Source organism: Myxocyprinus asiaticus, chromosome 42 (genome assembly GCF_019703515.2).
Source record: "Myxocyprinus asiaticus isolate MX2 ecotype Aquarium Trade chromosome 42, UBuf_Myxa_2, whole genome shotgun sequence".
Lineage (NCBI taxonomy): Eukaryota > Metazoa > Chordata > Actinopteri > Cypriniformes > Catostomidae > Myxocyprinus > Myxocyprinus asiaticus.
This window is the reverse complement of record NC_059385.1, coordinates 13,654,141-13,670,121: the sequence shown is the minus strand read 5'-3', so window position 1 is coordinate 13,670,121 and position 15,981 is coordinate 13,654,141. Positions and strand designations below refer to the sequence as shown.

The following is a 15,981-nucleotide window of genomic DNA, read 5'->3' as shown; positions in this document are numbered from 1 at the left end:
GGAGCTGTGTGTGTGTGTGTGGGGGTGGGGGTGGGGGGGTGGGGGTTGTCGCTGTCCTTTTCTGTATATCGCTTCCCCCTTCGGCATATCATGGCAACGTTTTGTGGCCCGTTCTGCATAATGCGGCAGCCCATTTCAGCTTATCACGTTTCGAGGCCGGCCCATCGGGAAAAGTCCCGGTTCTCCCGATGGCCAGTCCGCCCCTGCTGTAGGACTAAAGAAATCATCTTGTAAAAGTGTTGCCTAAAAATTCAGTCAGTCAATCAGAGCACTAATCTGTTCCTCTTACTTCCCGTTCCACATAGTCAGGTGTGCTTTCTTGTCATTTTAGCACACTGCAAAATCTATATTTTTTAAAGTATTTTTGTCTTGTTTTCCTGTAAAGATACTTAAGTATCCTTTAAACAAGTTACATTTATATGAGAAGCAAAATTAAGGTAATATGACTTGTTTAGGGTTAGGGTTTTTACTGAAAAACAAGACAAAAATACTGATGATTTTTTACAATGCAACAAGTGAAAACACTGTCAGGGGCCATACAGGCCACATTCTTACATTCTGTCTGCACCGATTGTTAATCAAGGTTCATATGCATCAGGAGAATGTCTTCATTTTTTCCACCATCTCACCAAATTAGCGTCTTATTGTCAAGGTGTGTTAAAAGTAGTTTAGCTTTTTAAAATGTGAACGGGAAGGTCGGACGATTGCCATAGAGGGTTAAAGACAAAATAACCTTAAAATAAAAGCCCCATACCTGCATACTCATCCAGCCATGTCTCTTTCTTTCCTTCTCTCTTTCTTCCATGGCTCTTCATCCTCCTCTCTCACCCTGTCTCTCTTCTCCCTCCCAAGTGTAGCCGACTTTCTGGTCACGCTGTTGTGTATTTTCTCATCTACAGCCTGCGCTGGTTACCCGGTTTGATCTAACATACCCGGGGGTGACCGCTGCAAACTACCTGGCAAGTTTGTAACTTTTATTTTGAATGTATAATTTCCCCCTTTGTTTTGGTGTTGTCATTGTTGTTGTGGTGGTTAATCTGTACTGAGGAACATTGCACGCCGTGTTTGTGCCAATGTTCAGACACTGTTGTGATTTCTGCATGAAATTCTTCAGAGACTCTGTTATTACAGACTGCTGGATCTTCCCTTTGAAGAAAGCCATTTGTGAAGTGAAATCACATTTATTTTCAAAAGATGGTTCACGCAAATATAATCAATTTGTGTTCTTCCTTTTGATTATTTTACCATTGATGTTTGTTTTTGGGTGAATATGTTGCTGCTGATATTTTGATCTGTTTATTTCATTTGAGGTTCATAGTGTGTTTGTCTCTATGTGTGTGGGGGGTTTTCTTCATTTTACTTTTGTTTTTATTTGGGGGCAAAATTGGTCCTAGAAGTCCATTTGGGAACATCCGATGATGTCTTCTGAAGAGAAAGATATACAGCGTAATATTAAAATAAAGTTTTAAAATATTATAGTATAAAATAAAGTAATAAAAGAGATCTATATTTTAATATATATAAAATTTATTTTATTCATTATATATATATATATATATATATATATATATATATATATATATATATACAGTATATACTTTAAAGGAATAGTTCACCCAAAAATGAAAATTCTCTCATCATTTACTCACCCTCATGCCATCCCAGATGTGTATGACTTTCTTTCTTCTGCAGAACACAAACAAAGATTTTATTGAAGAATATCTCAGCTCTGGAGGTCCATGCAATGAAAGTAAATGGTGACCAAAACTTTGAAGCGCCAAAAAGCTTATAAAGTTAGCATAAAAGTAATCTAGAGACTCCAGTGGTTATATCCATGTTTTTAGAAGCGATATGATAGGTGTGGGTGAGAAACAGGTCAGTATTTATATACTTAATAAATGTATATACTTTAAATACTTTTTTTACTATAAATCTCAACTTTTACTTTCATTTTCGCATTCTTCTTCTTTTGTTTTTTGTCGATTCACATTCTTTTTGCAGATTGCCACCTACTGGTTAGGCATGGAGATTTATAGTTAAAAAGGACATAAATGTTGATCTGTTTCTCACCCACACCTATCATATGACTTCTGAAGATGTAGAATATACCACTGGAGTCATATGGATTACTTTTATGCTGCCTTTATGTGCTTTTTGGAGCTTCAAAGTTCTGGCCAACATTCACTCGCATTGAATGGACCTTCATAACTGAGATATTCTTCAAAAAATGTGTGTTCTGCTGAAGAAAACAAGTCATACACATCTGGAATGGCATGAGAGTGCGTAAATGGGGGGAAGTATTTAAATTTTTGGGTGAACTATATTTAAAATAATATACATTATATATATATATTATGTAATGTATATTATACAAAGATATCTATTAAAAAGTTAGCAATGGCTTCTTTGTTATGACCTAATTTGGACAGTTACACTGCAAAAAAAACAACAACAAACAAACAAAGAAAACATGATTTCTTAATCAATTTTTGGTCTTGTTTTCCAGTAGAATTTTCTAAACATCCTTAAAACAAGGCACATTTACTTGGGAAGCAAACTAACATAAGATATGAAGTCTTACTTTCAGAGAAATCTAATAAAATCTAGTGAGGTTTATGCTTGAAATAAGAAAAGACTAGTTGCCAATGGGCCAAGAAGAATAAACTTAAAGGAATATTCCAGGTTCGATACAAGTAAAGTTCAATTGACAGCATTTATGGCGTAATATTGATTACCACAAAAAATACGTTTTGTATGGTCTGTCCTTTTCTTCCAAAAAAGAAAAGAAAAAAAGAACATTGTCATGGCAACAAAGTAATAAAATTGGCTATAACTTTACACAGAAAAGGTTAGTAAGTGATTTTATCAGACTAAAATCATGTTTACATGCATGTTGTTTACGTCTTGTGGCTATACTTTTCATACATAAATCAGCCACATTCACTTCCATTGTAAGTGCCTCACTGTCACATCGATTGTTGCTTTTTTAAAGAAAAGGAGGGGCAAATTTTTTTTTTTGTGGTTAGGAACATTTTTACTGGAAAAAAAGACAAAATTGCTGATTAAGAAAAGTATTTAATTTTTTGCAGTGCATAAGGTAAACATACACTGTATGTGTGTACTTGTGCATATGTGCAGTGTTTCTTAAAGATCCACTGGGTCTCGCATTAGCATTCAGTTGCAGTACACAGTCTCTATGACAGGTAAAGTTTATGTCACACATCAGGCCTTCCAGGTCCTCTTAAATGCACCCACACACAAGTAAACATGCACACACTTAAACACACTTCACCGATCCTCTCCTCCTCTTCAGTCTATCAGTTGTGCTTATACTGCAGCCTCAGTAGATCTTCACCATGACAGCCCTCCTTTCCAAGTCTCCCCGCTCATGCCAGGGGCGCTCTACTAAAAAACAGCTGACAGCTTCTACATGTAGATCTGTCACATCTCTGGACTGACTGAAATATAAGTTAATCTTCAGAACAACAAAAATGCACATTTTGGTGCATGTATTGCACCAAAAGCCTGACTATGCAAGACTAGCAGGAGTTCTCAGTCTTGATGCACTTTATTTAACAGCCAATTTTATTAAATCACTATTGACTTTCCCTGTGTGTAATTTCCAGCCTTGCCATCCCCTCATGGCTCGGGAGAGTGAGTGTTAGTCTTTTATGCCAAGAGGTGAGTGAGAAATGTGGCTCCATTATTCTCTCGTTGAGTCACTGCAGGGCTAAGCATTGTGAATCAGCTTGTACACCTGTCGTCTGTCTTTGGCCTTGGCGCCTCCTACTGAAAAGCTGTTTTCACACAATTCACTAATTGTACGGCTGCAGAAGACCGACTCAGAGGTTTGACAGTCGGATGGCATGATATTGATCCTCAGACTGCATTATTGAGTTTCGTAACAGCTGAGAAAGGACACGTACATTTTATTTCAGATATTAGCCGTCCACCAGTGGAGTCTGCAAGCAAACATCTGTGGTTTTAATGAGCACAGCTCAGCATGGGGGACGCATGATATTTATTAGCAGAATCAGTGTGATTGGAGAGCTCTTTTCATCCTGAGAGAGCACATCTCAGAAAAGGAGGGGGAGACAGCAAAGGCTGAGGGTTAATGGTGATTGTTTGGTTATCTGTGCTCCCTGGAGAAATGATTACTTCAGAGTCAGGGCTCTTTCTTTGCCCAGGTCAGAGTGAAGGACTGGGGCTGATTGCCTGGGAGACAAGCCTTGGGTGGAATTAGAGATCAGAAAATTACCTTGAAAAAGAAAGAAAAGAGGAGGGGAGGAGGAACGGGAAGAAAACAAAAAAAAGAAAAAAGAAAAAGGAAAGGAGTGGTGCAGAAAGACCTAAATACATAAATTAATCACAGATTTATTACTGTTATATTCATATCATTTATACAAGTTGTCAACAGGAAATAAAATCCTAAATTGGTTTTAGTGGTGCTTGCTAAGGCAAACATCACTATTGCAATTGCTGATACTTATACTTTGTTCGGGATATTTCCCTTTTTCAATAGCCAATAGAGCGCAACAGTGTCCACCCATTTTTATTTTTAATTTTTTGCCATTTCAGTTCAGAAATGATATTTTCCATTCATTTTTTTCATAGGGATTTCATAAAATCCTTACTAAAAGAGTTCTAAATCATTAACCAAACCAGCCAGCTCTGAGGTCAATCAATGCATTTCAAACTTTGATTTGATGCATAAAAGTATCTGAAAACCAGACAAAAAGACAAAGGTGAAAGGCTGTGTACTTGAAGTCTTTCATGAGGAAATGAACTATGAGGAAGTATTACAAATGACGCAATCAATTTAAAAGCGATGGAAAAAAATAAAACTATTGCTTTAAAGTATGTTCTGATTATATTCAAAATGTTCAGATAGTTTGAGAGTGTAGGGAGACCCAATCGATTACGTCCTTTACAGTGTGTCATGGAAGTGGCCGGTCATTGCAGAGCTTTTTTGGTGCAATTTGTTTGCCGCAATTTTTTGATGGTGGATCGTTTCCCTTCAGGATCATGGCTAGTGTTGTTCTACACCAGAAATTTCTCTATTATAGGAATATTCCGGGTTAAATACAATTTAAGCTCAATCGACAGCATTTGTGGCAAAACACTAAATACCATAAAAAATTTATTTCGACTCGTCCCTCCTTTTCATTAAAAAAAAAAGCAAAAATGAAGGTTACAGTGAGGCACTTACAATGAAAGTGAATGTCGCCAATTATTGGAGAGTTTAAAGGCAGAAATGTGAAGCTTATAATTTTATAAAAGCACTTACATTCATTCTTATGTTAAAACTCATGTATTATTTGAGCTATAAAGTTGTTTAAATTCTAATTTTTACAGCTGTTTTAGGGTTTTAGGGTTTGCTGACCTTTCATTGTCATGGGAATGAAGTTGTAAAATTGGCTAGAACTTTACACAGAATAGGTTAGTAAGTGATTTTATCACACTGAAATCATGTTAACACACATATTGTTTGCATCTTGTGGCTATACTTTTGAAAAAGTGAGTATTTTAACATTAACGGATTGGCCCCCATTCACTTCCATTGTTTGTGTCTCACTGTAACCTCGATTTTTGCTTTTTTAAAGAAAAGTAGGGGCAAGTCAAAATAAATGTTTGTGATAATCAATATTATGCCACCAATGCTATCGATTGAGCTTAACATGTATTGAACCAGGAATATTCCTTTAAACACACACACACACACACACAAAAAAAAGATCAATTAACGCAAACTGATGGCTTCAGTGGAAGCATATACCATTAATTAAAAACCTCAAAGCTTGTGGTAGGTCTATCTTTAAAATATTATAAGTTATCATTAATAATGAATTCCTCTATGGAAAAAATAAGGAATTTTTTACTTCTGAAACCAGATTATTGCGCTCTATTGGCAAGTTACATCACAGCCACAAGCCATGGTTTTGGTTCTTGCTAGTCGTTGTAAGAGGAGGGACATTCTCATTCTAGAGAGCATTTGATTGGACTAAAATTTGTGTAGTAGAAGATGAGTCATCCATATTTTTTGTCCGTTTTCCCAGAAGAGACAGACTGTAAATTTCAAATGGCTATAATGGAAAAGAGGGTGGGCTCCTTTAGTTTGGGCTACTAAGCAACCACCCTAACTCCCTAGCAACTGCATAGCAAAATGCTAAAAACGATTCAGAACATCTTTGTAGCCCAAACACTCTTAGCATTGTGGCAGAGTGTTTTGCATGAGCAAGCATGACTCACATTTCCTTTAGAAACTGTATTAATTTAGTTATTTGTTACTAACCTGCTTCTCACAACTGTCGCATCTCAGTTCCCATTCAGTATGTGTGGCGCTATTTTGCCACGGTTGCACCTTAACAAGGACAGAATATCTACCACAGATAGGCATTATTTTCTCAGAGCATGTAACGTGAAGTCAAGGAGCTTGAATTTGCTCCATTAGCATACTAATTGTTTTCAGGTCTTTTCATTTTTGTCACATCGCTTTAACTAAAGTGCTTATGTCTGGCCCGAGGCACGAGCTTAATGAAATTGGCCCCGGGGTCTTATTTAAAAAAAAAAAAAAGGAGATGAACTCATTACTCTGTTTAAAGACTCTGTGTTTTGAAGGGGTTTTAAGAGTCACGACTCATGAGTTTTCAAAAGCATACACACCTAGACACACAATCAAGAGATGAAAGATTTTGCTTTAGTTATGCCAAACGAAGAGTATTTAGAGAGTTACATATGGTGTAACAATGGCAGGTGTTGTGCTTATGTAGTGTGGTTGGAAAACGGCAGCTGTTTTGCCAATAAATGATTTTTTTATTTGCTGAATGTACACTTAGAAGCATGACAAGTAGCTCATGAGAAGCACATTTTGCCTATTGTCAACAGCTGCTTAAAGGTACAGTGTATAATTTTTACACTATAACTTTTTTTACATTTTCTGATAAAAATACTTATAGGGTTAGAGGTTTGTTCAAATACCTAACCCTAAGTATAAGCAATAATTATAGTAATGCTTGCCTTGAAACATCCCAGAGTTGAAATGTCAGTGTTACCTGTGAATAGAGTTGTATGGTACTTTAGATAGTCTGCTGTGATTGCAGGGCTGGCCTGGATGTCAAAGTCTTAGAGAAATATTGAAGAGTACTGGATATTTTTTGATCATCCCTAGATAAACAATGACCCTTATTAGGACTTTCTTTTCCATCATCCACATCATATTCAGAAGAGACTGATTCACAGAGTGAGAATGGTGACATGGATCCTTAAAAGGTTCATCTTACAGATGGATAGTTGTTGTTTATCAGTCATCTTAACAGACTCATCTTTTGAATTGGAAACCCATGAGTGAATAAAGAGAGCACTTCCAGATGTTTAGAGAACAACCTGTAGAGAGAGTCACACCTGTTAGCCATCTGTCTTTCTTTCTGGTGTTTTATATATATATATATATATATATATATATATATATACAGGTGCATCTCAATAAATTAGAATGTCGTGGAAAAGTTCATTTATTTCAGTAATTCAACTCAAATTGTGAAACTCGTGTATTAAATAAATTCAATGCACACAGACTGAAGTAGTTTAAGTCTTTGGTTCTTTTAATTGTGATGATTTTGGCTCACATTTAACAAAAACCCACTAATTCACTATCTCAAAAAATTAGAATATGGTGACATGCCAATCAGCTAATCAACTCAAAACACCTGCAAAGGTTTCCTGAGCCTTCAAAATGGTCTCTCAGTTTGGTTCACTAGGCTACACAATCATGGGGAAGACTGCTGATCTGACAGTTGTCCAGAAGACAATCATTGACACCCTTCACAAGGAGGGTAAGCCACAAACAATCATTGCCAAAGAAGCTGGCTGTTCACAGAGTGCTGTATCCAAGCATGTAAACAGAAAGTTGAGTGGAAGGAAAAAGTGTGGAAGGAAAAAGATGCACAACCAACCAAGAGAACCGCAGCCTTATGATTGTCAAGCAAAATCGATTCAAGAATTTGGGTGAACTTCACAAGGAATGGACTGAGGCTGGGGTCAAGGCATCAAGAGCCACCACACACAGACACTACAGTTGTCGTATTCCTCTTGTTAAGCCACTCCTGAACCACAGACAACGTCAGAGGCGTCTTACCTGGGCTAAGGAGAAGAAGAACTGGACTGTTGCCCAATGGTCCAAAGTCCTCTTTTCAGATGAGAGCAAGTTTTGTATTTCATTTGGAAACCAAGGTCCTAGAGTCTGGAGGAAGCTCATAGCCCAAGTTGCTTGAAGTCCAGTGTTAAGTTTCCACAGTCTGTGATGATTTGAGGTGCAATGTCATCTGCTGGTGTTGGTCCATTGTGTTTTTTGAAAACCAAAGTCACTGCACCCATTTACCAAGAAATTTTGGAGCACTTCATGCTTCCTTCTGCTGACCAGCTTTTTAAAGATGCTGATTTCATTTTCCAGCAGGATTTGGCACCTGCCCACACTGCCAAAAGCACCAAAAGTTGGTTAAATGACCATGGTGTTGGTGTACTTGACTGGCCAGCAAACTCACCAGACCTGAACCCCATAGAGAATCTATGGGGTATTGTCAAGAGGAAAATGAGAAACAAGAGACCAAAAAATGCAGATGAGCTGAAGGCCACTGTCAAAGAAACCTGGGCTTCCATACCACCTCAGCAGTGCCACAAACTGATCACTTCCATGCCACGCCGAATTGAGGCAGTAATTAAAGCAAAAGGAGCCCCTACCAAGTATTGAGTACATATACAGTAAATGAACATACTTTCCAGAAGGCCAACAATTCACTAAAAATGTTTTTTTTTATTGGTCTTATGATGTATTCTAATTTTTTGAGATAGTGAATTGGTGGGTTTTTTTATATATATATACAGGTGCATCTCAATAAATTAGAATGTCGTGGAAAAGTTCATTTATTTCAGTAATTCAACTCAAATTGTGAAACTTGTGTATTAAATAAATTCAATGCACACAGACTGAAGTAGTTTAAGTCTTTGATTCTTTTAATTGTGATGATTTTGGCTCACATTTAACAAAAACCCACCAATTCACTATCTCAAAAAATTAGAATATGGTGACATGCCAATCAGCTAATCAACTCAAAACACCTGCAAAAGTTTCCTGAGCCTTCAAAATGGTCTCTCAGTTTGGTTCACTAGGCTACACAATCATGGAGAAGACTGCTGATCTGACAGTTGTCCAGAAGACAATCATTGACACCCTTCACAAGGAGGGTAAGCCACAAACAATCATTGCCAAAGAAGCTGGCTGTTCACAGAGTGCTGTATCCAAGCATGTAAACAGAAAGTTGAGTGGAAGGAAAAAGTGTGGAAGGAAAAAGATGCACAACCAACCAAGAGAACCGCAGCCTTATGATTGTCAAGCAAAATCGATTCAAGAATTTGGGTGAACTTCACAAGGAATGGACTGAGGCTGGGGTCAAGGCATCAAGAGCCACCACACACAGACACTACAGTTGTCGTATTCCTCTTGTTAAGCCACTCCTGAACCACAGACAACGTCAGAGGCGTCTTACCTGGGCTAAGGAGAAGAAGAACTGGACTGTTGCCCAATGGTCCAAAGTCCTCTTTTCAGATGAGAGCAAGTTTTGTATTTCATTTGGAAACCAAGGTCCTAGAGTCTGGAGGAAGCTCATAGCCCAAGTTGCTTGAAGTCCAGTGTTAAGTTTCCACAGTCTGTGATGATTTGGGGTGCAATGTCATCTGCTGGTGTTGGTCCATTGTGTTTTTTGAAAACCAAAGTCACTGCACCCGTTTACCAAGAAATTTTGGAGCACTTCATGCTTCCTTCTGCTGACCAGCTTTTTAAAGATGCTGATTTCATTTTCCAGCAGGATTTGGCACTTGCCCACACTGCCAAAAACACCAAAAGTTGGTTAAATGACCATGGTGTTGGTGTGCTTGACTGGCCAGCAAACTCACCAGACCTGAACAAACTCACCAGACCTTGTCAAGAGGAAAATGAGAAACAAGAGACCAAAAAATGCAGATGAGCTGAAGGCCACTGTCAAAGAAACCTGGGCTTCCATACCACCTCAGCAGTGCCACAAACTGATCACCTCCATGCCACACCGAATTGAGGCAGTAATTAAAGCAAAAGGAGCCCCTACCAAGTATTCAGTACATATACAGTAAATGAACATACTTTCCAGAAGGCCAACAATTCACTAAAAATGTTTTTTTTATTGGTCTTATGATGTATTCTAATTTTTTGAGATTGGTGGGTTTTTGTTAAATGTGAGCCAAAATCATCACAATTAAAAGAACCAAAGACTTAAACTACTTCAGTCTGTGTGCATTGAATTTATTTAATACACGAGTTTCACAATTTGAGTTGAAATACTGAAATAAATGAACTTTTCCACAACATTCTAATTTATTGAGATGCACCTGTATATATATATATATATATATATATATATATATGTATGTATGTATATATATATATGTATGTATGTATATATATATATGTATGTATGTATATATATATATGTATGTATGTATATATATATATGTATGTATGTATATATATATATATATATATATATATATATATATATATATATATATATTCACACACACACACCAATCAGCCACAACATTAAAACCACCTGCTTAATATTGTGTAGGTCCTCCTCGTGCCGCCCAAACATATATATATGTGTGTGTGTGTGTGTGTGTGTGTATATATATATATATATACACACACACACACACATTTTTTAGGTTGGTCCATCTAATGTATCAGTTAAACAAAGTAAAATATGTTAGCAAGCAAAGACCACTTGTTGTCCTTGTTTAGCTCTCTATCTCTCTCTCTCTCTCTCTCTCTCTCTCTCTCTCTCTCTCTCTCTCTCTCTATCTGTATGTCTTCCTCACATAGATGATGGGGAAGGTCATTCTTAACCAAAGCAAACACAGTGATGTGAATACTAATCTGTCTCCTTAATTGCAGATTAAGGAGACTGGGGATTATAAAAGAGAAAATATCTAAGCGTTCTGATCAGCCCTTACGGACTGTTTGAAATGCATCCTTCTCCCCTGTTATACAAGCGAGCCAACAAAGGCTTCCAAAAAAGAGTTTTGAAAGTATGAGTTCCTTAAAGGGATAGTTCACCCAAAACTGAAAATTCTGTCATCATTTACTCACGTTGTTCCACCTCATGTTACCTCATGTTGTTCCAAACCCATATGACTTTCTTGCATGAAACACAGGTGAGGTTTTGTGTTCCACGGAAGAAAGAAATTCATACAGGTCTGGAACAATAAAAGGGTGCAAACATCATTTTTGGGATCAAATATCCATTCATTGGTTGTGAAATGTTTTTTTGCTTGGGCCAAATTAATAATGAAAAATAGTTTTGGTAATGTTTTAAAGTTGAAACTTTGATTATAGATACACTATATTGCCAAAAGTATTCGCTCACCCATCCAAATAATTGAATTCAGGTGTTCCAATCACTTCCATGGCCACAGGTGTATAAAATGAAGCACCTAGGCATGCAGACTGCTTCTACAAACATTTGTGAAAGAATGGGCCGCTCTCAGGAGCTCAGTGAATTCCAGCGTGGTACTGTGATAGGAAGCCACATGTGCAACAAGTCCAGTCGTGAAATTTCCTAGCTACTAAATATTCCACAGTCAACTGTCAGTGGTATTATAACAAAGTGGAAGCGATTGGGAATGACAGCAACTAAGTGGTAGGCCAAGTAAAATGACAGAGCGGGGTCAGCGGATGCTGAGGCGTATAGTGCGCAGAGGTCACCAACTTTCTGCAGAGTCAATCACTACAGACCTCCAAAGTTCATGTGGCCTTCAGATTAGCTCCAGAACAGTGCGTAGAGAGCTTCATGTAATGGGTTTCCATGGCCGAGCAGCTGCATCCAAGCCATACATCACCAAGTGCAATGCAAAGCGTCGGATGCAGTGGTGTAAAGCACGCCGCCACTGGACTCTAGAGCAGTGGAGACGCGTTCTCTGGAGTGACGAATCACGCTTCTCCATCTGGCAATCTGATGGACGAGTCTGGGTTTGGCGGTTGCCAGGAGAACGTTACTTGTCTGACTGCATTGTGCCAACTGTGAAGTTTGGTGGAGGGGGATTATGGTGTGGGGTTGTTTTTCAGGAGCTGGGCTTGGCCCCTTAGTTCCAGTGAAAGGAACTCTGAATGCTTCAGCATACCAAGAGATTTTGGACAATTCCATGCTCCCAACTTTGTGGGAACAGTTTGGGGATGACCCCTTCCTGTTCCAACATGACTGCGCACTAGTGCACAAAGCAAGGTCCATAAAGACATGGATGAGCGAGTTTGGTGTGGAAGAACTTGACTGGCCTGCACAGAGTCCTGACCTCAACCCGATAGAGCACCTTTGGGATGAATTAGAGCGAAGACTGCGAGCCAGGCCTTCTCGTCCAACATCAGTGTCTGACCTCACAAATGCACTTCTGGAAGAATGGTCAAAAATTCCCATAAACACACTCCTAAACCTTGTGGAAAGCCTTCCCAGAAGAGTTGAAGCTGTTATAGCTGCAAAGGGTGGGCCGACGTCATATTAAACCCTATGGATTAAGAATGGGATGTCACTTAAGTTCATATGCGTCTAAAGGCAGATGAGCGAATACTTTTGGCAATATAGTGTATGTATGACTGCCTTTTTCACACTATTTGTTACATTCTCTATGAAGCCTCACCTGTACTGTATTGATTAGGATTAGTCTCAGACTTTGAATAGACACTTGTTATTGTGTCTTCCCATCTTAATGTCTGTTTTCTTTTTTTAAAACCCATGAATGCAGGCAGATTCTGGCAGTTGCCTGGTAACAGATGCGCCCTGCTGAAATGTTTTTAATAATCAGACCCACACTTGTCTCTGACCTTGTTATTGTGTGTGTGTGTGTGTGTGTGTGTGACCTTCACCTTCACATTGTATCTCTGATGAGTGTAAGTAGCTCTAACAGAGTTGATTTGCTCTGCAAGTGCTAAACGACAGAGAGATCGTGAAGTAGGTTTACTCAGGGTTTTGGAGACCTCCAGGACCTGGCAGAGAGCACATGTTTGTGTTGGTTCTGTTCAGCTCATTATATGACAGTCTGCACATTTTTTCTCCCTTAAGATATGAAGATATCATAGCTTTTAAAAATAAAATGATTAAATGATCCCCTTTTTTTGTAAGAGTTGTGTGTGTGTGTGTGTTCAGTACAAAGAAAAAAAGTAATCCGCCACAAGAAATTAGTATTTTAAAGGAATAACTCACCCGAAATAAGAAAATTATGCTATCATTTACTCACCCTTTTTGAATTCCAAACCCTCATGACTTTGTTTCTTTCATAAAATTCTAAAGGTAAATTTTTGGAGAATCAAAGTGAAGGACTTAACAATCAAGCCTCTGAGATGGGAAAAAGTTGCCTTATTAGGCCTATTTGTTAAACTTTTATGATGAAAATACTAATGACAGAGTGTCAATGTTTTGAAAACACCACAGAGTCACACTTATAAATGGCTTATACTGTGGCCTATACGCATGGTTGGGAGGGTTACTTTCAAAATGTATTCCACTACAGATTACAGAATACATGCTGTAAAATGTAATTTGTAACGTATTTCATTAGATTACTCAAGGTCAGTAACATATTCTAAATACTTTAGATTACTTATTCAGCACTGGTAGATTTTTTTTCACTTGTTCTGACTATAAAAATACAAATGTTAAAAATACATTCTCTGAAAAACCTAAATATCTTATGCAGTGTTGTTTCTAAAACAAGATAAATCAAATTGATCTTGTTTTAAGGATTTTTAGATATTTTTACAGGAAAACAATTCAAAAATTATTATCAAGAATATGATTTTTGCCCTAATATCAAAGGTCTTACTAGAAAAAAAGAAATTATGATCCAACATGAATTGTTATTTATTTATTTATTTATTTACTTTATCCTCTTTTCTTCTAATTTGGAATGCCCAATTCCCACGTCTTCATGGTGGTGCAGTTACTCACCTCAATCCGGGTGGTGGAGGACAAGTTTCAGTTGCGTGACACCGTGGAGACTCACAGCATGTGGAGGCTCATGCTACTCTCCGCGATCCACACACAACTTACCACATGCCACACTGAGAGCGAGAACCACTAATCGTGACCACCAGGAGGTTACCCCATGTGATTCTACCCTCCCTAGCAACCAGGCCAATTTAGTTGCTTAGGAGACCTGGCTGAAGTCACTCAGCACACCAATATTAACTTTTATTAACATTTAATTACATTCTATAGAGCTTAAAAGACAATTTGTTTGGTGTGGATTTTTCCCCTTTTTCACCCAATTTGGAATGCCCAATTCCCAGTGCACTTTTTAAGTCCTTGTGGTCACGTAGTGATTTGCCTCAATCCGGGTGGTGGAGGACGAATCTCAGTTGCCCCCACTTCTGAGACCATCAACCCACGCATCTTATCACGTGGCTTGTTGAGCGCGTTGCCACGGAAACATAGCGCGTGTGGAGGCTTCATGCCATCCACCGCGGCATCCGCGCTCAACTCACCACATGCCCCACCGAGAATGAACCACATTATAGCGACCACGAGGAGATTACCCCATGTGACTCTACCCTCCCTAGCAACCGGGCCAATTTGGTTGCTTAGGAGACCTGGCTGGAGTCACTCAGCACGCCCTGGGATTCGAACTAGTGAACTTGTGAACTCCAGGGGTGGTAGCCAGTGTATTTTACCACTGAGCTACCCAGGCCCCTCAGCTTAAAAGACTATTAAAAGTGCTGCGCAGTCTATTTCCACCACTGAAATCTGCTGCTCGAAAGAACCCAGAAGCGCGGTTTCCTGCGATGTGACGTCAGAGTAATTTCATATATTGGAATGAATGGGAGGTTGCTGTGAACAATGTGGTTTTTGGCTAAATATTCTCATAAACGGAATGGATAATATTTTTCCGTGGCCTGGTATGAAGAGTGACATTGTAATGCATATCTATCTGAGGCTTTTTGTTAAAGAAATTGTTAAATTACACAGTAATTTGATTAAAAACTATGAAGACTGTGAATCAGAATCAAGGTATATGATTATTACAGTCACTTGAAAAAGAAAAAAAAACTTCATTTAATAGCGATTACACATCTAATGACATTAGCGTAAGTGAACAGAGCTGTTTATAACGTCTCATAACAAACTAATTTTGATGCTGTGAACTTTATTTACTATAGGTTTTACTATGACTTGAATCAATACATTAATTAACGTTCAGTCATTAGCTTTAATTTACATTGGAGCAAATGTAGGTGTCGTTGCACATGTTATACAGGTGCATCTCAATAAATTAGAATGTCATGGAAAAGTTCATTTATTTCAGTAATTCAACTCAAATTGTGAAACTCGTGTATTAAATAAATTCAGTGCACACAGACTGAAGTAGTTTAAGTCTTTGGTTCTTTTAATTGTGATGATTTTGGCTCACATTTAACAAAAACCCACCAATTCACTATCTCAAAAAATTAGAATACATCATAAGACCAATAAAAAAAATTTTTTAGTGAATTGTTGGCCTTCTGGAAAGTATGTTCATTTACTGTATATGTACTGAATACTTGGTAAGGGCTCCTTTTGCTTTAATTACTGCCTCAATTCGGCGTGGCATGGAGGTGATCAGTTTGTGGCACTGCTGAGGTGGTATGGAAGCCCAGGTTTCTTTGACAGTGGCCTTCAGCTCATCTGCATTTTTTGGTCTCTTGTTTCTCATTTTCCTCTTGACAATACCCCATAGATTCTCTATGGGGTTCAGGTCTGGTGAGTTTGCTGGCCAGTCAAGCACACCAACACCATGGTCATTTAACCAACTTTTGGTGCTTTTGGCAGTGTGGGCAGGTGCCAAATCCTGCTGGAAAATGAAATCAGCATCTTTCAGCAGAAGGAAGCATGAAGTGCTCCAAAATTTCTTGGTAAACGAGTGCAGTGA

The 15,981-nt window shown here is 38.3% G+C and overlaps 1 protein-coding gene across 9 annotated transcripts in view; it reads left to right on the top strand.

Annotated features, from left to right (window-relative positions):
* dlg2 (discs, large homolog 2 (Drosophila)) overlaps nt 1-15,981 on the top strand; it is a 314,419-nt gene that overhangs the window by 135,757 nt on the left and 162,681 nt on the right. For all 9 annotated transcript variants that reach the window (XM_051683676.1, XM_051683671.1, XM_051683675.1 and 6 more), the window contains one exon: nt 900-959. In XM_051683676.1, coding sequence (XP_051539636.1) covers nt 900-959 — 60 coding nt within the window. The remainder of the gene's footprint in view (nt 1-899; nt 960-15,981) is intronic.